General features: G+C 29.2%; 1 protein-coding gene across 1 annotated transcript in view; it reads left to right on the top strand.

Moving 5' to 3' along the window:
• Positions 1-16,942, top strand: part of LOC107448859 (putative inorganic phosphate cotransporter) — a 25,336-nt gene extending 8,394 nt beyond the window's left edge. Inside the window, exons 4-10 of the mRNA XM_016064213.3 lie at positions 1,222-1,405; positions 4,161-4,291; positions 8,929-9,078; positions 11,312-11,444; positions 12,897-13,052; positions 15,049-15,134; positions 16,347-16,942. Coding sequence (XP_015919699.3) covers positions 1,222-1,405; positions 4,161-4,291; positions 8,929-9,078; positions 11,312-11,444; positions 12,897-13,052; positions 15,049-15,134; positions 16,347-16,505 — 999 coding nt within the window. The 3' untranslated portion in view covers positions 16,506-16,942. The remainder of the gene's footprint in view (positions 1-1,221; positions 1,406-4,160; positions 4,292-8,928; positions 9,079-11,311; positions 11,445-12,896; positions 13,053-15,048; positions 15,135-16,346) is intronic.
• Positions 16,943-19,641: the final 2,699 nt, after the last annotated feature.

The following is a 19,641-nucleotide window of genomic DNA, read 5'->3' as shown; positions in this document are numbered from 1 at the left end:
ATATGCAATTACTATATATATATATATAATATCATATATAGTGTCAGATATATATAATTATATACTTATGCGACATTGTGAGTTAATTTATAAACAATATCCTCATAAATTTCTGGACATTCTTTAAAATCCCTTATTTCCATTGAACATTGAATAAGTTACAGAGACTCAATATCTTCTCACTTAAAATTTAAGAAGATTTAAAAGACGAATCTTCGCCAATCCATAGTTCCATTGCTTTTTGTCTGTACTCTTAGAACAGTTGAAGTTTCTTAAGATTTTTTATCCTCGCTAAGAATTTGATTTCCTACAGCCAAGCTTGAATTTTTCTATACCTTTGAAAGAGTTCAATGCTTTCTTGCAGTGCTAATGATGGACAAGTTCAAAAGTTCTTTAAGATATCCCGGATAATCCTCAGCCGTATTATCCGATCCCGGTTGGAGAAGAGTCTATATGCAAAATATATTTTCATTTCTAACTTTTCTCGATCGTCCCGATAGCCCACACCCCTGATCACCCAATCCCAGTGAATATAGAAAAATATGTCTTCATTTCCAAGTTCTTAGGGTCATCCAGGATAATTCGCACTTCCGATTATCCGAACCCAGTTAATGCATTTTTTTTGTCGTCGCGGATAATCTGTAGGCTGATTATTCGATCCCGGTGAATAAAAAGTCGACTATATTCAAAAGATATTTTCCTTTCTAACATTTTTTGATGATCCCAGATGCGATCCACACACCGGACACATAATTCCAGTTAATATAGAGTCTAAACTAAACTTAGTGGAGCGACTGCCCATAGAGGGCCAAGGCCTACTGTGCCTTCTCAGTTTTCTTGATCTTGGGCTCTGGGATGCAGGAGCAGATGTTCCGGTTAGGTGGTCAGCCGAACGCGAAACCCTCAGTGCTTAGTTCCCAATCATGCTTGGTACTCATTTATCGACCCACCATAGGGATGGAAGGCTGAGTCAACCTTGCCCGGCCCGAGGATAGTGAACTAGCTAATCATACGATAGAAATGATCCTATGAAATATAGAGTCTACTGTATAAAAAAGCTATCTTCATTACTAAATTTTGAGTCGTCTCGCTTAATCCGTAATCCGCATCATCCGTTTGCGGTTAATGAAGTACAAAAAATGCATCTTCATTTCCAGCATTTCATGTTATTAATCTTAATCATTCGTAAATAAATTAAGTAAGAATTGTGAACATTTTCAGGGTCTGCCTTTTGCAGCATTATCAATTTTATCTGCTCGATGGTTCCCGAAGCCGGAAAAAGGTTTTCTTTCTACATTCATTTTCACCGGCTATCCTGTGGGAAATTTTCTAGGCAGTGTGATATCTGGACCAGTTTGCGCACTGAAGTTGGATAATGGTTGGCCATGGGCTTTCTACATAATGGGTACTCATTTTTAATTAAATACATATTTTGTTTGGTGTTCATATACTTAAACAAATCTTACAACTATCATTTTTTGCGGAAAAATCTAACAGCTAATCTTTGTTAAACTAAAAATTTACGAGGTGTTCCGTTTTGGCCACTCTTACTTTCTTCAGAATCCTTTTCAATATTAAAGTAAAATCCCTGGCGAAATAAATTTTTAATGTTTAAATCAGAAAATAAAACACTGCTTTAAAAATGTAATCAATCAATACAAAGGAGGTAAATGTTCCAAAATTTCGTGAGCAACGGCATAATTGTGGCAATGTGGTCAGTCTTTAATTCCCAGACAAGCTGTTTCAAGCTGAAGTTGGGTGGGCCTCAAGCTGCCTCTAGGTTTCGAACCCTAGCTCTTCGCAATGTAATGTTCAGTAAGCCGTGGTGACGCAGGGTTTAGAACGTATGCCTTCCAATGAGGTGAACCGGGTTTGAATTCCAACGTTGGATGGTCGATACGAATCCCACCCTGAGCTCTCACCGATTACAGTGCTCACGTGATATATCCTTAGTGGTAGACGGCTCATGAATTAGAGTTCCCTTCCTGTCAGACTAACCGTGGATGGTTTTCCTCTCCATATAACGCACATGCTAGTTAGTTCCATCAAAAAGTCCTGCACAAAGGTAAAATTTCTACGAATACTTGATCCTGAAGTATCCTTGTCTTCTGATAGGGTTTAAAATTTCAAAGATGGCGAATTGATTATTGGTAGTCGTAAACTCATAACTGGATCTGTTGTTCGACGATGATTATAAAATAAAATAAAATGACAGTTCGGTGCCTTAACCCCTGAGCTTTCGCAGGTCAGCCTAATTGATAATTTCAAAACTAGTTTAATTTCAAACGGAAAAAGAAAGGCAGTGAAAGGTAGATTTTAGAAACACTTCAAAATTTCATTATGCAGTCAAATTGATCTTAAGAATTTTCACTCGTGATTCGACAAATGCTAGTGATTCGACTAGTGATTCGACGAATTGCTAGAGCGTTTGTATTATTTTCTTTCTAAAATACTAAATTGTGACCCCAAATGCGAGTTATTTTTTACTTCCTTTTTTAAAAGTATTATATCTAAAGAGTGGTCATTACGTTACATTCTGTATATATTAAAACTTTTGCTCATGCTCTCGTAAAAAAAAAGTATCTTTGTTTTTGAAATAACATTATAATTTTGAAGTAGAGATGTTTTTCTTCCAGTTGCTTCACCGTTCTTTTGATATTTATGTAACTTACTAGTAAAAAATAAAGCTTTGCAGTTTGCATGAAAATAAATTCAAAATATCATTTAAGTCAAGTAGGGTATATTTTCAAAATTTCATCATGCTATGACAGTTTATGAAAATTTCAGAATAGGCCGAATGCTTTTATAGAGTATTCTAAATTCCTCTTTGAAAATTGAAAGATAGTTAACGTTTTTGATTCTTGATATGCAATTTTAAAATATTAATATTTAATATTAATATTTAATATTTAATATTTAATATTTAATATTTAATATTTAATATTTAATATTTAATATTTAATATTTAATATTTAATATTTAATATTTAATATTTAATATTTAATATTTAATATTTAATATTTAATATTTAATATTTAATATTTAATATTTAATATTTAATATTTAATATTTAATATTTAATATTTAATATTTAATATTTAATATTTAATATTTAATATTTAATATTTAATATTTAATATTTAATATTTAATATTTAATATTTAATATTTAATATTTAATATTTAATATTTAATATTTAATATTTAATATTTAATATTTAATATTTAATATTTAATATTTAATATTTAATATTTAATATTTAATATTTAATATTTAATATTTAATATTTAATATTTAATATTTAATATTTAATATTTAATATTTAATATTTAATATTTAATATTTAATATTTAATATTTAATATTTAATATTTAATATTTAATATTTAATTATTAATANTTAATATTAATATTTAATATTAATATTTAATATTAATATTTAATATTAATATTTAATATTAATATTTAATATTAATATTTAATATTAATATTTAATATTAATATTAATATTTAATATTAATATTCAATATAAATAGAGACTGAAATATATATTGCACTGTAAAAATATTTTTAAATACCTTACAAATGCTGTAATATTATTACAGCATTTACAAATGCTGTAATATTATTACAGCATTTGTACATAAGAAAATAATGTTTATAAAAATCTTAGTAATAATATGCTAAATTTTGTATAAAATTATTTCTAACTGTAGAATGTTTTGGATCATTATTTTTAAATATTGATAGCTATATGACCTTTTATTTTATTTTTAATATTGATCAACAAATTGATTAATTTTAATAAAAGTTCCCTGCATTTTTGAAGGTAATTTTTTTTAAAATTGAGGTAGATATTATAATGATAAAGGAGAGTATGAAATATTTTTTGGTAAATAGTGTTGCAATTTTTTTTTATTCAAATGAAAATGGAAAGATAATATATATACAGATATTAGAGATATAGATTTATACATTATTTCTACTCAAAGCAGTTCTTTAAACTTAATCAAATTTCTTTCCAAATTATATGTTAATAGGTTAGTTTATAATAAGTTGGAACGTAGTTAAAATAATGGTTATATATCTGAGGTATAATGTGTAATTTCATAAGTTGGCATGGTTATTTATACATAATTATGATTTACTTTTTTATTTCAGGTTTCTTTGGAATTTTCGTTAGCATTCTCATCATGATTTTCTATGTTGAATATCCAAGAGATGATCCCAACATTTCAGAAAATGAACTGAAATATATATTAGAAAACATAAGTTCAACAGATGAAGCTGAAGTAAATATAATAATAACTTAAATCACTACAGAAGAATAATACTAGAAGAAAGACAAAAGTAAAGGAATAACATTATAAGATATGTTTCGCTTTTAATAATTACTTTAATTGCAAAATGCTATGCTTAAATCACAAGATACTCACTACCTAAACTCGACTGTTAATTCTGTCCTCCAGAGTCAGTTAGGCCATCCAGAGTAACTTAGACAATATTTGAGCGATATAAGTTGTTAGCACATCCCGTATTACAGCATGACAAATATTGAGCCGTGGTGGCTCAGAGGATAGAGCGTTCACCTTCCACAGAGGTGACCCGGTTTGAATCTCATCGGTGGCTGAACTACACGAACACAGCACCCGGCTAGAACCGACTACAGTGCTGACGCAAAAATATCCATAGCGGCAGACTGATCATGCTTAGAGTTCCCTTGTCGCTTAACAATATCATTGTAATGAAGAAAATTGGAACATTGGGGTGATGTAAGGTTAGTGAATCTAAAAGGTGGCTCGAGCTCATTTTTTTTCTTTGCTTGAATTGAAATTCGCTCTTTTCCCAATGCGTTTTGAACTTACACTGTGTAACAGTGCGTTCAAATGTTCTGCAAAAAAGAAACAAGAATAAGCTATATTCTCCTTATAGTGTAAAATATTACTTATTACAAATTTAAGGACGGCACAAATAGTATATTTTAAATTACTTATTGCATTTAAATACTTAATTAAGTCATAAGTAAAGATATAATTTTCATTTCTTTCAGTCTTTCTTTTCCTTTTTTTATTTTTTAGTCTTTATTTTCATTTATTCAAATTTTTTTTCATTTCGATTAACTGTTCTCCGTACTGTAAAAAAATTGTCAAATATCAATGGAACGAATCACGATTTTAGAATTTTTCACTCAGGAAAAAAAAACGTACCTAATATCACTTGACACTGAAAATTAAGCTATTGATTGTGATCAACACTCGATTGGTAAGTCTTGCAACAATTAAACAATTTTTCCAGTTGAACTAGTACCATAACATACAGTATTATTTAATTTTAATTACCATTAACATTACGTTCAATTTAGGTTCCAGTAAACGCGTTTCAAAAGCGTAACTATAAACAAAATAGGCCTATGCTAATCTAGACAGTTTTCTATATATACTAAGACTACATACATTAATAATATTTTTATGTACTTATAACGAGGCTATATATACTATACTATACTTTACTATACTATACTATACTATACTATACTATACTATGCAGAATAATTCTCTATATACTGATGCTATAGGAAAATATTAATCTAGACAGTTTTCAAAATATTGATTCTATGACATCACCTGCACGTGCTTCAATCACACTTTGATCTTAATCCTGTTTACGAGACATAAAAAGTTGGAGATAAATATTTTACTAAAGAGCGTGCAATAATCTTGTTCTTTTTTTAAAAAAGAAAATAGGGTTTTATTGTAAGCTATTAAATCTTTCGACGCAGAATTCTTATTAAACCTATTTTTCATTTTTTTTCATTTTGTATTAATTTAGTTCAAAATAGGTTTAAAATATTACATTTAGAATTTTATTAAGTTATAATTATGATACACAGCATTAAACACCGTTATTCTTCTTTGCTTTAAAAGTAAAATCTTCCAAACACGGCTCACTTCCAAACAATTTTTTTTTCTTCAAATTTTCACTCATTTGCTGTTATTTATTTAAATCTAAGAGAAACAGTTATTCATCATTCCAACATCAACAGTTATTCATATTTCTTTAATTTACTAACTCAACTACTGATAAACTAAATACACAAGTCGGCGACCTTTGTGCTAAACTACAAACTAAGGTAAACAACGTTTAAGGGCACAAAAAATATTTATAAATGCAGACAGCTGTTTCGGCCGCATTGGCAATCAATTTGGTATATACCCCAGCTACTTTGACTGTCAATAGGCTGTTTGAGATTAGAAAATTTTATCTTATTAATGGGACTGAAAATAATATTAAAATCAAACTTCTTCAGGATATTAGCAACTTGCCGACTTATTTTAGGAAAATAGGGTAAAATGACTAAATTGTTCGAAAATTCTTTGGCAGGTTTATCGGTAGGCGATTGTTTAGTTAAGTGTTTATAAATATTATTAATACTGTTAGGAGAATAACCTCTGTCATGAGCAATGGCTTTGATGTAATTTAATTTTGCATCAAGAAAATCAATGTTAGAACAAATATTTACCGCACGGTAGACAAAAGACCGAAATGATGCAAGTTTCGGGTTGGGAGGGTGGGAGGATTTGTAGTGAGGGGGAAGAGAAACAGCAAAAGGTTTACGAAAGACAGTAGTATGGAATGAATTATCATTCCGAGTCACAAGAACATCTAAGAAAGGAAGTTTTTGATCAGTCTCTAATTCAAAGGTGAACTGAATGCAAGAATCAATGCTGTTCAAAACATTAAGAATTTGATCTAAATTACAATTATTTTCCTCTAACAAAGCAAAACTGTCATCAACATATCTTTCATAAAAGGGGAAAGTTAAGATTTTGAATAGTTTATTCTCAAAATAATGCATATAGATGTCACTAAGTATAGGGCTCAAAGGATTTCCCATGGCAAGACCATTGGTCATACGGTAAAATCTGTTGTCAAACGCGAAAGTAGTTTGTTGTAAACAAACACGGGTGATGTTAAAATATTCATCAACCTCATAATGGGAAAAATGATATTCCGAAAATCTAAGTTTTAGGCAATCCAAAGCCCCCTCAACAGGAACATTAGTGAACAGTGATTTTACATCAAATGAGGCCATTAAATAACCATTAGGTTTTAGATTTTTAACTTCTTTAACAAACTCAAGGGAATTTTTGGTAGTGAAAGAATTATTACCAAGGAGAGGGGAGAAGACAGAAACTAAAAATTTTGCGAGTTTGTAAGACGAGGTACCAATGTTGGAGACAATTGGTCTAAAAGGAGTGCTAACTTTATGTACCTTAGGTAAAGTATAAAATCTAGCGCAATGAGAAATAGAGGGAGTCAAAACAACCTTAAGTCTATTGGGTATTAACATAGAGGATTTAATAGTTGATTTTATAACATTTAATTCTTTAGTTCTCGGATCTTTGGGAATTTCTTTATAAGGACCATCAAGAATAAGTTGTTTAGATTTTTCCAAATAGTCTGTTTTGTTTAGAAGAACAATTTGACCACCTTTGTCAGCTTTTGTAACGATTAAGTTGGAATTGGACTTTATATCTTTAAGAACTACTTTAGAGGAAAGGCTAAGGTTGGAATTAGATATTTTTCAGTTGAAGTCTGCGGTATTGGCAATAAGGTGTCTGATAGAATCTTTTTGAGCATCATTAATTTTACTGAATTTAGAAGATCTTTCGATAGGAGCAATAAGTTTAGGTAATGAAGGTAGAGTTGAAATATCGAAATTATTGTTAAGTTTTAAAGCATTAATTTGAACATTAGTAAGAGTGGTATTTGAGAGATTAACTACAGAATTTTGATTAACAACAGGCAAACTAACGTCAGGTTTTTTATCATTGACTTTGATGAGTTTATTCAACTTATTATTCAGGTTTGAACTATGTTTTGAAGAGATTTTGGTTGCCCTGTTCCAAGACGATTTTTCTATTGCGTCAAAATTTGAATTTAGATAAATTTGAATTTAGACCCTTCCCTCCTATTGGCCGTTGCTCTAACCCCCCCCCACTTGTGACGTCACCTTTCTCTATATATTTACCCTTTTTTCTCTCATTTCTTTCTGTTGCACTGATGAAGGTTGCCCTTTGAGCATCCGAAACAGCTGTCTGCATTTATAAATATTTTTTGTGCCCTTAAACGTTGTTTACCTTAGTTTGTACTGATAAACTATTTTCAATATGAATAGAGAAAAATTCTAACTCCCTCTTTTGGATTTTATGTTTTATAGTAAAAATTTAATTCCGATAAACTAACATAATTTCTTTAATATAGACTGTTTTTCTTAATTATAAAAATGCCGAAACATATTTGTGATTGTAATTTCAGCGTCAAAAATAAAACCGATAAAAAGGGCATCAATGTCTCTTCTATGTCAGAGGTTTAAACATCGCTGATGCTAATTGCATCGATTCGGATTCTGATCCAAACGAAAAAAGAAGAACTGTTCTTTTAAAGTTCTTCCAAAACTAAATTTTTTTTAAGCATCGCTGATGCTAATTGTATTGATTCGTAATTCTGATCCTAACGAGAGAAAAAAAACCCTTCTTTAAAAATTCTTCCACAACTACGTCTTTTTTTTTTTTTTTTTTTTTTTTTTTTTTTTTTTTGTAAAGAATTTTACGATTGGAGGTTAAAACTGCTATTTCCACTCGCTGTCAAAATTTCAGGATCCATGATCTGAGAATTATGGATTTATAAGAAACATATACATAGGCAAGCTCTTCATTTTATTACTAAATGTCTCTTTATTTAATGGAATTAATAATTAATTAAATTTAAAGGAATCTTAATTAATTTGATATGTGCATGACGTAAATCTGATTGAAATGGAAGATATGTTCAGCAGCGATAGATTCCGTCTTAGAAAAAGTTTAATGTTTATTTAAAATGAAGTGTTGATATAAATTATGTAAAATTAATGTTTGTATCTGTATAGCGTTCTCCTACACCATGGAGAGAGATACTCTCTTCGGTTTCTACTTACTCTTTGATGATTCCAATGTTTGGACAATACTGGATGAATTATTATCTTTTGACTGTACAGCCATTGTTTATGGATGATGGTCTCAATATACCTGTCAAAGAGGTAAAAGGAGTTGTATATTTTTATTCGTTAATTGGAATTTAAGTATCAAAAATGTTAAGGAGCAATTAATATATGAGAGTATAATGATTTGGTGAATGATGTATGATATTCTCCAATGGAAAGATGCAGGGCATAAAAAGTTTTTCTTTTTTTTTCAGATCAGCATTTTATTAAATTTAAATGTAAATATATAAATTATAAGTAAAGTTATATAGTTAAAATAGTTTAGTTATACAGTTAAAGTAAGAATAGTTTGAAAATAAGTTTTCAGAAAGCGTAGTGTCTTAAGCAAAATAAAAATAATTTAATTCACAATTTCATTCCTCTTTAGAAAAAGTACAAAAGTTTTGAAAGGATTATGTAAGTTTTGACTAAATAAATATATACCGCAGAACCCTTACATTATGACCACCCTCCATCTATAACAATGGGCTCGCCCAGGTTTTCATGATTTCTTGCTCAGGAACAGTGTTTTCAAGGGGCATATTAGGACCCATAATCCTCATAGAACAATTCCTGACGTCTGTAAGCTACTTGAACATAGTTGCAGATCCATTCATGGTTCACCCACTCATGGCAACAGTTTTTCCTGCGGGGGATGGTTTTTGCCAACAGGATAATGCACCATGTCATAAGGATCGAATCGTCGAGGAACATTCCAGTGACTTTCAAGTCATGTCTTGGCCCCCAAATTCACCTGACCAATCCAATAGAGCATTTGTGGTCCTACTTGTAAAACCAAATTCGTGCTGCCACGGTACCCTCTCGCAATGTGAGGAATTGCAGGACCAGTTGGTGAGTGCTTGGTACCAGATACCTCAGACTACATATCAGCACCTTGTGGATTCAATGCCACGGCGGGTGCTAGCAGTTTGGAGGGCTAAAGATGGTCCTATATGTTATTAGCAGGGTGGTCATAATGTAATGGCTCTTCGGTGTATATTCCAAGGCATTAGGTAATGAGTCATTTCAATTAAATATAGAGTAGAAGCAGCAAAAATGAATAAAAAAATTATTTAAAAAAAAAAACTTTTTTTGCTCATCTGAAAAAAAATCTAAATGTGAGAGCAAAGTGGCTTCTCTAAGATCTGGCATATTTAAGCGATACTTTTTCAATCAGAAAAGTTATTAAAATATGCAATAGCAAATATAACAGACTCAGACTTTTTGTAGCTCTATTTTTTATTAATATTTTGCATTTATTTTAATATTGTTATTTTTTGAAAATAGTTAAAATTGGCAGAAGTTTGTGTGTTTTTTCACACAAATGCAAGAATTTTTTTCTCCATTTTATCTAAACAATCCCATCGTCCTTATCGTTCACTTTAATCAACATCAATAATCGTTTCTTTAGGCTCATGAAAAGTTTTCAGTGTCCTGTACTCTCCAATTTGTTATCCTGGACTATTAAAATACGATGCTCTCATTCACGCATACTCGGCAGCGCAAAAAAGCTGCTTAGTACAAAAAGAGTCTAGTATTTCCCGTCTATTAGGATAGATGAAAAAACCGGATAAACTAATTAAGCCACATTCCACAGTTCATTTGATAAAACACTACTCAACTACAACCTAACTCCATGCCCAATACGAATAAAAAATACAGTAAAATATACAGTTAAATTTTTTATTACTGTTTTGAAACTATGCTAGTTGTAAATGGTTAAAAAACCATATAGTTTCATATTCATAGTTTTACTAGTTTTAAACAATTTCAGAACCGTAAGGGTAAAAAATGTCCTTTAGCGTAGTTATAGAATGAAGTTGGAAGATTTTCATGTTCTTTATAATCAAATTCTCCCCAATTACGACTATTCTTACTAAATGAAGTTGTGCTTGTTTGCTGTCACTTTCTTTAACATGATAATAAACTATACCATTGTTGATAATCGGAACTTCACTAATGATATAAACAATATTAAGAGGTTAAGTTTAGTATAGTTCAAACATAGTAAAAATCTTCAAAATTTTAAATTATTTTAAACAAGAAAGATATCTTAAATTTGGGACAAAGAAGTAAACATAACAATACATTTTTAAAATGAGAAAATAAGTTGCATACGTCAAAATAATTTTATGTTATTTTATTAAGGGTTTTTAAACTGTCCTAAGAGGATAAGGATTCTTATGTAATTTTTTTTTTTAGATTTTATAAGTTGAACACTTTTTGCTTGGGAAATTAAATACTGAACAATTTTGCAGTGTGTTAACGTACAAATTATTATCATTTTTAGAATGGGCTTTTCACCTCAGCACCTCAAGTTGTGCAGGCTATTGCAAGTCTGACTGCATGTTGGTTTTCTCTCTGGATTAATAAAAATGATACTTCAAAAATAAATCTCGCTAGAAAAGGATGCAATTCACTTGGTAAGTTTAAATAAGGGATTAGTGCAAATGTTTTATCCAGTTTAAAGGACATTCGGACCCTTTAATGTTAATTTCAATTTTTATATTTTAAGTCATATCTTTGTAACTAATTAAGAAAATCAAATAAAATTTCTCCCACTCATAAAACTCATATACCCAAAGATAATTTCATGAAAATTTAATTTTTAATAATTATTCATTACTTAATTTAATTGTGAATGAAAAAATTTTGAATTATGACGTATAAATTTTTTATACCATATTAATCTACGTATTTTCCTATTGCAAAATCTAAAGTTTCAACAGTTCTCATTTGGTGGAAGCCGACAAAAACTAGAATGAATTATTTTTAAGAAAATAATTTGGTAATAGTGAAGAAATATTTAAATTCAAAACAATAATTCAAATCCATATAACAACTTTAAAAAAAAAATTACATCTTTTTAGTAAATACTAAGTCATTGAAATAAATTTGAATTCAAATAAATGACATGTAATTCGTTAAACCTATTAGAAATGTGCTATAATATAATTCATGATATAAATCAAAAATCGTCAAATGAATTGGTAATATATAAATTCGTGAAAAAAAGCACTTTCCACAAAATACTAAAATACTATCGACAAAGACTACTCACTTCTGCCTAGCTTAATAGTATGAGATTGCCACAGCTGATAGGGTGAATTTCAGAAGAGATCACATTTGGTGAAAAATGCTCTCTCTGGTTATTTCAGTTTCCGTTTTTTAAAGCGCTATATGTTGAGCCACCTCAGCTAGATTTGGCATGTGAAATTTTTAGCTGCAATCATTGGTCGATCTTTTATCGTTGCCATTCGGGGAGTTGTAATGAGGTTTTTTTTGTCGCCGTGTAAGAGAAATATATGTATAGATTTTGTCTCTAAAAACCTTTTACCTTTTTTTAAATTATAAAATACGATGCTTCCTTTTTAGTCGCCTAAAAATCCATTCCTAATTTAAAAAAGAGATTTGAATAAAACATTTTACATATAAATATAAGTCATGCATATAAATTTTATTGTGACCCAATTTAAGACCTAATTTTTTCGAAATTTTGTCTGCAACCTATTTCAAGGGTCAAGGTTCCAAATATGTTTATTCAGATAAAGTACGTTTTTTAGTCTGATTTCGTAACTTAATTAACAGTTAATTAGGATATTTGAAGTCACCCCCAGGAACCATTAAGATTTACACTTAATTCATGAAAGTCCTATCATTAGAACGAGAGTTATTCAAGGTGATATTTTTTTTTTTGCCGACTGTACATACCTTAACGATTTTTTATTTAGAAAACATGTGAGTAGCAAAATGTTACTGTTAATGCTGCCAGCGAAAAATGTTGCCGTATTGCTCAAGTTTAATTCCACAAAAAAGAAGTGCATAAAAATATTATTACTTCTAGTGTTATGATAATGATTTGTTTTTTATTTTAGCTGTAATATTGTTTATATTTGGACTTGGAGGTATGTATATGTCAGGATGTGATATTATGTGGAATATTGTCTTCCTGTTCTTTTGTAATGCAGGTCTAGGTTTTACTTTTGGAGGATGTCTAATAGTTGCTGTTGACATGACGCCTACATATTGTGGTGAGTGTAACAAAAAGTTTTAATTTATTTTTTATTCTTTGTTTTTTCTTTAAAAGCCAATATTTTTCTTGATTTATTTGTTATCTTGAATTGCTTTTCAATAAGTATGTTGCATAATTGAATTTTTCTGTAATAAGTAAATACACTGCTACAGTTTTCTTTCTAAAATTACGGTAAAATAACCAACAACAGTTTGTTCATCCAATTAACCACAAATTTTACGATAAAGAGCAATTTTTACTTTTACGGTTTGAAACCGTTTACCAATCGTACGGTTATAAAACCGTGAATATAAAAATACGCCGTTTTTTAACCATTTACATCCAGCCTAGTCTTAAAACCATAAAAAAAGAAATTTATCTGCACATTGGAGCTAAACTTAGCATAATTGAATTGTTCTGTAATAAGTAAATACACTGCTACACTTTTCTTTCTAAAATTACGGTAAAATAACCAACAACAGTTTGTTCATAAAATTAACCGTAAATTTTACGATAAAGAGCATTTTTTACTTTTACGGTTCGTAACCGTTTACCGATCGTATGGTTATAAAACCATGAATATAAAATATGTGGTTTTTTTTTAACCATTTACAACCAGTATAGTCTTACAATCATAAAAAAGAAATTTAACTGCACATTGGAGCTAAGCTTTTCGTTACTTAAAGGGCATTGTAAAGTGCTTTTCATGTTTTGAAGGGAATGAGGTGTAATAATGTCGTCAACTGGAATTCTTGTTTTTTCGGTCATGAGACTGACAGATTAGCCCTCTCGGCTATAATATGTACGCAGTTACAAGGATCTCGTTAAAATTCTAGTTATTTAACCGTATTATGGGAAAACAGTTAATAAACGGTCTTTCTATCAATTAATAGTTTGAATACCATCTTATTTATGATTATTTGACTATTTTGTTTGAATATGGTAAAATAACAATTAAATAAATTGTTATTTAAAAAAAATTTTCCCCCAGAAATTTCTAACAGTGTCGTTCAAAACCTTTACTATTATTATTTATTAATTTTTGTTAGTTTTATGCATAATTCTTTCTTTTTTAAAAGATTCCTAAATCACTGAAAATTTGAGAGCTAAAATATATAATTGTTAACGACTTAACTCGAAAAAATTCGTAAGAACTTAATCGCTTTTATTTTTATAATAACTTTCTGGCTTCACAACACATAAAAAAATCGTATTATCACCTGCTGTATTCTCTGTAGAGAGATTAAATTAGTTCTTTGTTAATTAGATAAGGAAACGGACAAAGAGAAAAAAAACAATAAAAATTTTAAATGCTGTAAAATTGCCATCTTAAAAGATGCTTTAATCTACTTTCAATCAGAAATCAAAAAAGGACTTTAAAACAGCTTGGTTTTCAGAGAACATTTCCAACACTTTATATATTTATTCGCTAAACTTCTTTACGAATTATATTTGAAGTGCTTAATTAGTACTTATATCTTTATTCAGAGGACACTATAATCATCAGTCTTAAAATGTAAATCTCAAACCTTTGTTCAAAATCAGGCCAATTAAACATGCAAATTCAGATAGAAAATGAATAATTATCAGAGAAAATAATTAAATAGTTAAAAGCACATTAGGAAAATCAAAAGAATAATTATCGTTATCAACAATATCAGGGCAATCACATCATGTTTTATTTAAATTTTGCATTAACTTTGACTGCTGTTATTAATGTCAATAATGATAATGTATTGATATAATAACATAGTTATTCATTTTTCTAACTAAACTATTAATTTAAATACCTTCATATGTGAGCGTCGGTGATGACTTTATTTCGGACAAGTATTTTTTAAGTAAGGCAAAAGTTACTGCACACTGGTGTGCTTTGAACACTAACACAAAAACTTATTGATACAAAAGGCAGTTAATTTCGCAGAATACATCCAAGTTACATTCACTGTTGATTGGATAGATTTTTTGAAATCTAAATTCATACTTGATGATTTATAAATTTTATGCCCTTTTAGGTCCTTTCATGGGATTCCTTAGCACAATAGCTAGCTTATCCGGATTTATATTGCCTATTCTGACTGGACAATTAACAAAATATGAAGTGAGTTTTATATTACAATATATTATTTTATATATAAAATTTTTTATGGTGCATATATCTCAATTTATATGCATTAGATGTTTAAAGGGAATAAAGTAGGGGCAGGCTAGTTCGTTGTTATCAAGTGGGCCGAACTGTCTTACTGCTCGTAAAATCTTACTTCTCGTAGAGGAATTGAAAAAAAAAAAAATTAAGCATGATATTATCAAAGATCGCAAATAAAACGAGATATATCGATACGAATTCCGCATCCGGCTTGCACCGACCACAGTGCTGACGTGAAATATCCTCAGTGGTAGACGGATCAGGGGTTAGAGTCCCCTTGCAGCGACGCTAACAGGAGGGGGGGGGGGTTCTCCTGGTCTTCCTCTTCATGCAACGCAAATGCGGGTTAGCTTCATCAAAAAGTTCTCCACGAAAACAGATTTCTCTCAATACTCGAACCAGGAGTTCTCTTGTCTTCTGGATTGGGTTCAAAATTACAAGGCTATAGAGTTGAACATTAGTAGTCGTAAACCCAGGAAATTGGGTCGGCTGTACAACGACGGTTGTAAAAAATAAAATAAAATAGAAAGAGAGAAATTTATTTTAATTTCCTAGGAGAGAGTTTAGAAAATCGCTAAGGGGAACGAAATATTTTGAATCTCAATTTGGAATTGAAATACATTTTTTTTTACCCTTGGTAGATAGATCGAAACTGAATATCCATGTCTGGCTGGCACGTGCCGTCCAGGATATTATAAAATTTTTATTATAAAACACAAAAATTAGCAGACATTGAATTTGGTAAAAGGCCATTAAATTTTTTTTTCTTAAGTCAAACATTTTCAACTCTGTTGATGACAATATGACAATAATCAATTAAAGCAGATATCGATACGGAAAGTAAAGATTACAATTAGCATAAACATTTTTCTTAAAAGTGAATACACTGAAACAACAATTATTTACAGAATCGCATTGTGGATCACACATGTTCTTTTGTACCTTAAAATTGTTTTTGTTTGTTTTATTCTTGTTTATCTCCAAATCGCTTTACTTGTTTGGTTTGAATACATCGCTCGATAAAATTAACAGTGGGGATACAAATGTACCGTCCAAGATTTGCGTTTTATTTTCAACTGCAGTTATTTTAATTGATTTAAATATTATTATTATAACAACGAAAGTATTTTTAAGTGATTATTATTTTTAATGCATATATAATTTCAGCAAACACTGGCGCAATGGCATAAATTGTTTCTGATAACTATGATTATTGCAACATTGGACGGTGTGGTGTTTCTTCTATGGGGTTCAGCGGAGATTCAATCTTATGACCCAGCTTACCAGAAAGAAAAATCATCAGAAATTACTTCTACGCATTTATGACTACATCAAAGGATTTAAAGAATACTGATTTGGTTAAAAACATTTTAAAATAATTCCAAAAGAGAGTTTTAAAACAATTTAATTCATCAGAAGTACCACAACTTGTATGTTTGTAATATTTCTTTTAAGCATTCAAATTCCACAAAGATTCAACCTTGTAATCCAGTTTATAAAAAAGAAAGAACATTCTCATCTCAAAGTGAAATGAATATAGCATAATTTGGCTCATGTCATTTTTGACAACATTAAAGGATTTAAAGATTTCTAGATTAAATTATACTAGTTATTCAATATTTTTATACGAAAGAGAGTTCTAAGCAATGTATTGCTCAAGTTTATTTGCTGTGGTTTTAAAAATTGTATCATAAGTAATTATATTTTTATTGATTATTTTGTTTTACATTTTACACAATAAACTATATTTATGCCTTTTTCAATTCCTACTATTAGTTCACAATCTCCCTATATATATTTATATATCTTGTTCAAAATTTCAATCCTTAAATTCAAATACATTTTTTAAACTTGTAGTGGATGTTACTTGATTAATATAGTTTTTTCGAATATTAATTCATTAATTAAATTTAACTTATTAATTTTAGTTTTATATGGGAGGAAAAATTTCTCTTATGTAAGATATTTGGAAAGTTATAAATTTAGTAATAAATACCGTCAGTGGCGAAGCGTGTAGATCGTTGTAAGAAAATTTTTTTTTCAGATTCTTTTTAAATAAATACGTAATAACAAACAAAAATAATAGTTCAGCACCGTATATAGAAAGGAAAATGGAAAATTGCAAGGAAGTTACCTTTCTATCTTGCCACTTAATATTGTGATTCTGTCATATGCATATGTATATTTATATTAATTGTAGGTATTTAATAAAAAGTAACTAAAATAAAAATTTTCTTTGCTGACATAAGTAGAAATTGACAGTAAATTTTTGTTGATATTACTTGCTATTGTTTGACTTTTGTGTTCTCAGAAATGATGGTTTTATTTAAAGTGGACGAAGAAAAACAAGAAGACAATAAAAAATTTAAAATAATTGTCTCCATCTTATTTTCAAATATTAAAGTATGAAATGAACCTAAAGAATATGAAAGAAATGATAATTTTCAAATAAAAAAGAAAAAATTAATATTAATTTTGTAATGCTTTGAAATATTTTTTTTTCATTCTGTAACTGATGATGTTATTTGTGGTAGTACTTAAGCAGCTTTGCATAGTAACACAAGCAGACAGGTTTGCAGTACTTGTTCCTATCTTATTAACATTATTAAAATCAAAAACAATCTTAAGGTTAATTAGGTCCCCGATCCCCCCAAATATGGGTATGCGGGAAAAATTTTCAACTTGTCGCCGTGACAGTCCCCGGACAGCCGGAGGTGGACAGAGAGTATCTGGCACACGTACCGTCCGAGAGTCCCGGCGAAGCCCCTCCGTAGCATTTATTTAAAAACAAGAAAAAAACATAGTACTATTTTGGCAACAGCCCGGAGGTAATCGGGCAAAAATACAAAAGTAACAAATTTACCTCAAGAATTAAACGTTTTACATGTATAATAGTAGCGATTATTCCGACTATTAACTAACAGGAGAAGTTAAACATCTAGATTGATGTTTACAATAAAATATATGAAAAATTCCAGAAAATTTTTTTTTAATTAAAGTTCATAAATTGGCCAATGGACCCTTAAAAATATTTGAAATTTAATAAAATTTACGATATCTACCCAGAATTTACCATGCGAGAGCTGTCAAAATACAATGGAATTTGTACAAACTTCGTGAAAAATATATATTTTTTTAAATATTTTAAAAACAATCGTAAATATGATTGTAAATTGAGTTTATAATTAAATAAGAAACAATCGTAAATATGATTTAATTATAAACTCAATTTACAAAAGTTATAAAAATGCATGTTATTCGCTTATCCGAAATTCTATTTCCCTTGGAACAGTATTTAAAATTATCGATGCATCATTCTCAGTTGAAAGTTTTTTTGGAGTGAATTTGAAAATAGATTGATGCTAACGATAAACAAATTCACCAACTTTCACTTGAGAAACAGGCGTCATTATTCAAATGAAAAAAAGCTATCTTCTGATTTGTTAGTATTATCCGTGACGGTTTCGATGAGAGGTTATGTAATGAATATATTTCAATTGCAGATTTTTCCTGAGCATTCCTGAGTAAAAAATCCATTTAAAATTGACGCCATATTTACGCCGATAGTTATTTTTCTTTTTTGCTCCCGATTTTGGGTGCAATTGTTTTCGTACCCGCGACATTAAAAAAGAAAAAGGGTATACTTATTAGAGAAAAAAAATTATATTGCTTACATTTTCTTGGTGTAATACTATTTAATTCCCACAAACTGGATGTTAAATATGAAGAACGAAGGTAAGTAAAATATTTTAATTAACTTCTGAAGCCCATTTAAATTATTTATATATTTTGTGAAACATTTAAATAATTAATACCAATTATTTAAATATTTCAAAAAAGTTTAATTTAATATTTAAATAATTTATTTATATAATAAGTGAAAGTACTGAAATTTAATTATAGAAATAATAATATTTCCACTTTATTGCCCCCTTTGATTATATTATTATTCATAACTACTTATTTCCTGAAAAAATTCTTCATTCGAAAAAAAAAATTCTATTGAACAAAACAGAAAATAGATATGTTAAAAATTATTAAAATAAACACATGTTCATCACCAAATCCTGTCTGGCTGTCTAAGAAGATAAATTCAAAATATCTTCTTATAAAAGTAAACAAATTTCAATTCCACAATAAAGTCTAATCTCAATTTTATTTATACGATGTTCAAAACAACAAATTAAATATAAAAAAATGCAAAAACAAGTGTGAAAAATAACCTAAAAATGATTTTTTTAAAAAAAGATTAAGTTATCTTAGGGTAAGCAATATTGCACGGTAAAAACTAGAATCTGAACCGACAGTTTTAATCCGTTTATGAATAGGGTGAACAACAGAGAAAAACTATTTGGTGAAGAAAAAAAAATTGAACCGGAAAATATGCGGAAAAAGTCTATATATATAAAAAAAAGAACAGAAACACAGGAATTTTTTACATTTCACGGGTAACGATTGAAAA

The sequence above is a fragment of the Parasteatoda tepidariorum genome, chromosome 6, assembly GCF_043381705.1.
Source record: "Parasteatoda tepidariorum isolate YZ-2023 chromosome 6, CAS_Ptep_4.0, whole genome shotgun sequence".
NCBI classification, from domain to species: Eukaryota; Metazoa; Arthropoda; class Arachnida; order Araneae; family Theridiidae; genus Parasteatoda; species Parasteatoda tepidariorum.
The sequence above is the reverse complement of the archived record's forward strand: the minus strand, read 5'-3'. Positions and strand labels throughout refer to the sequence as shown.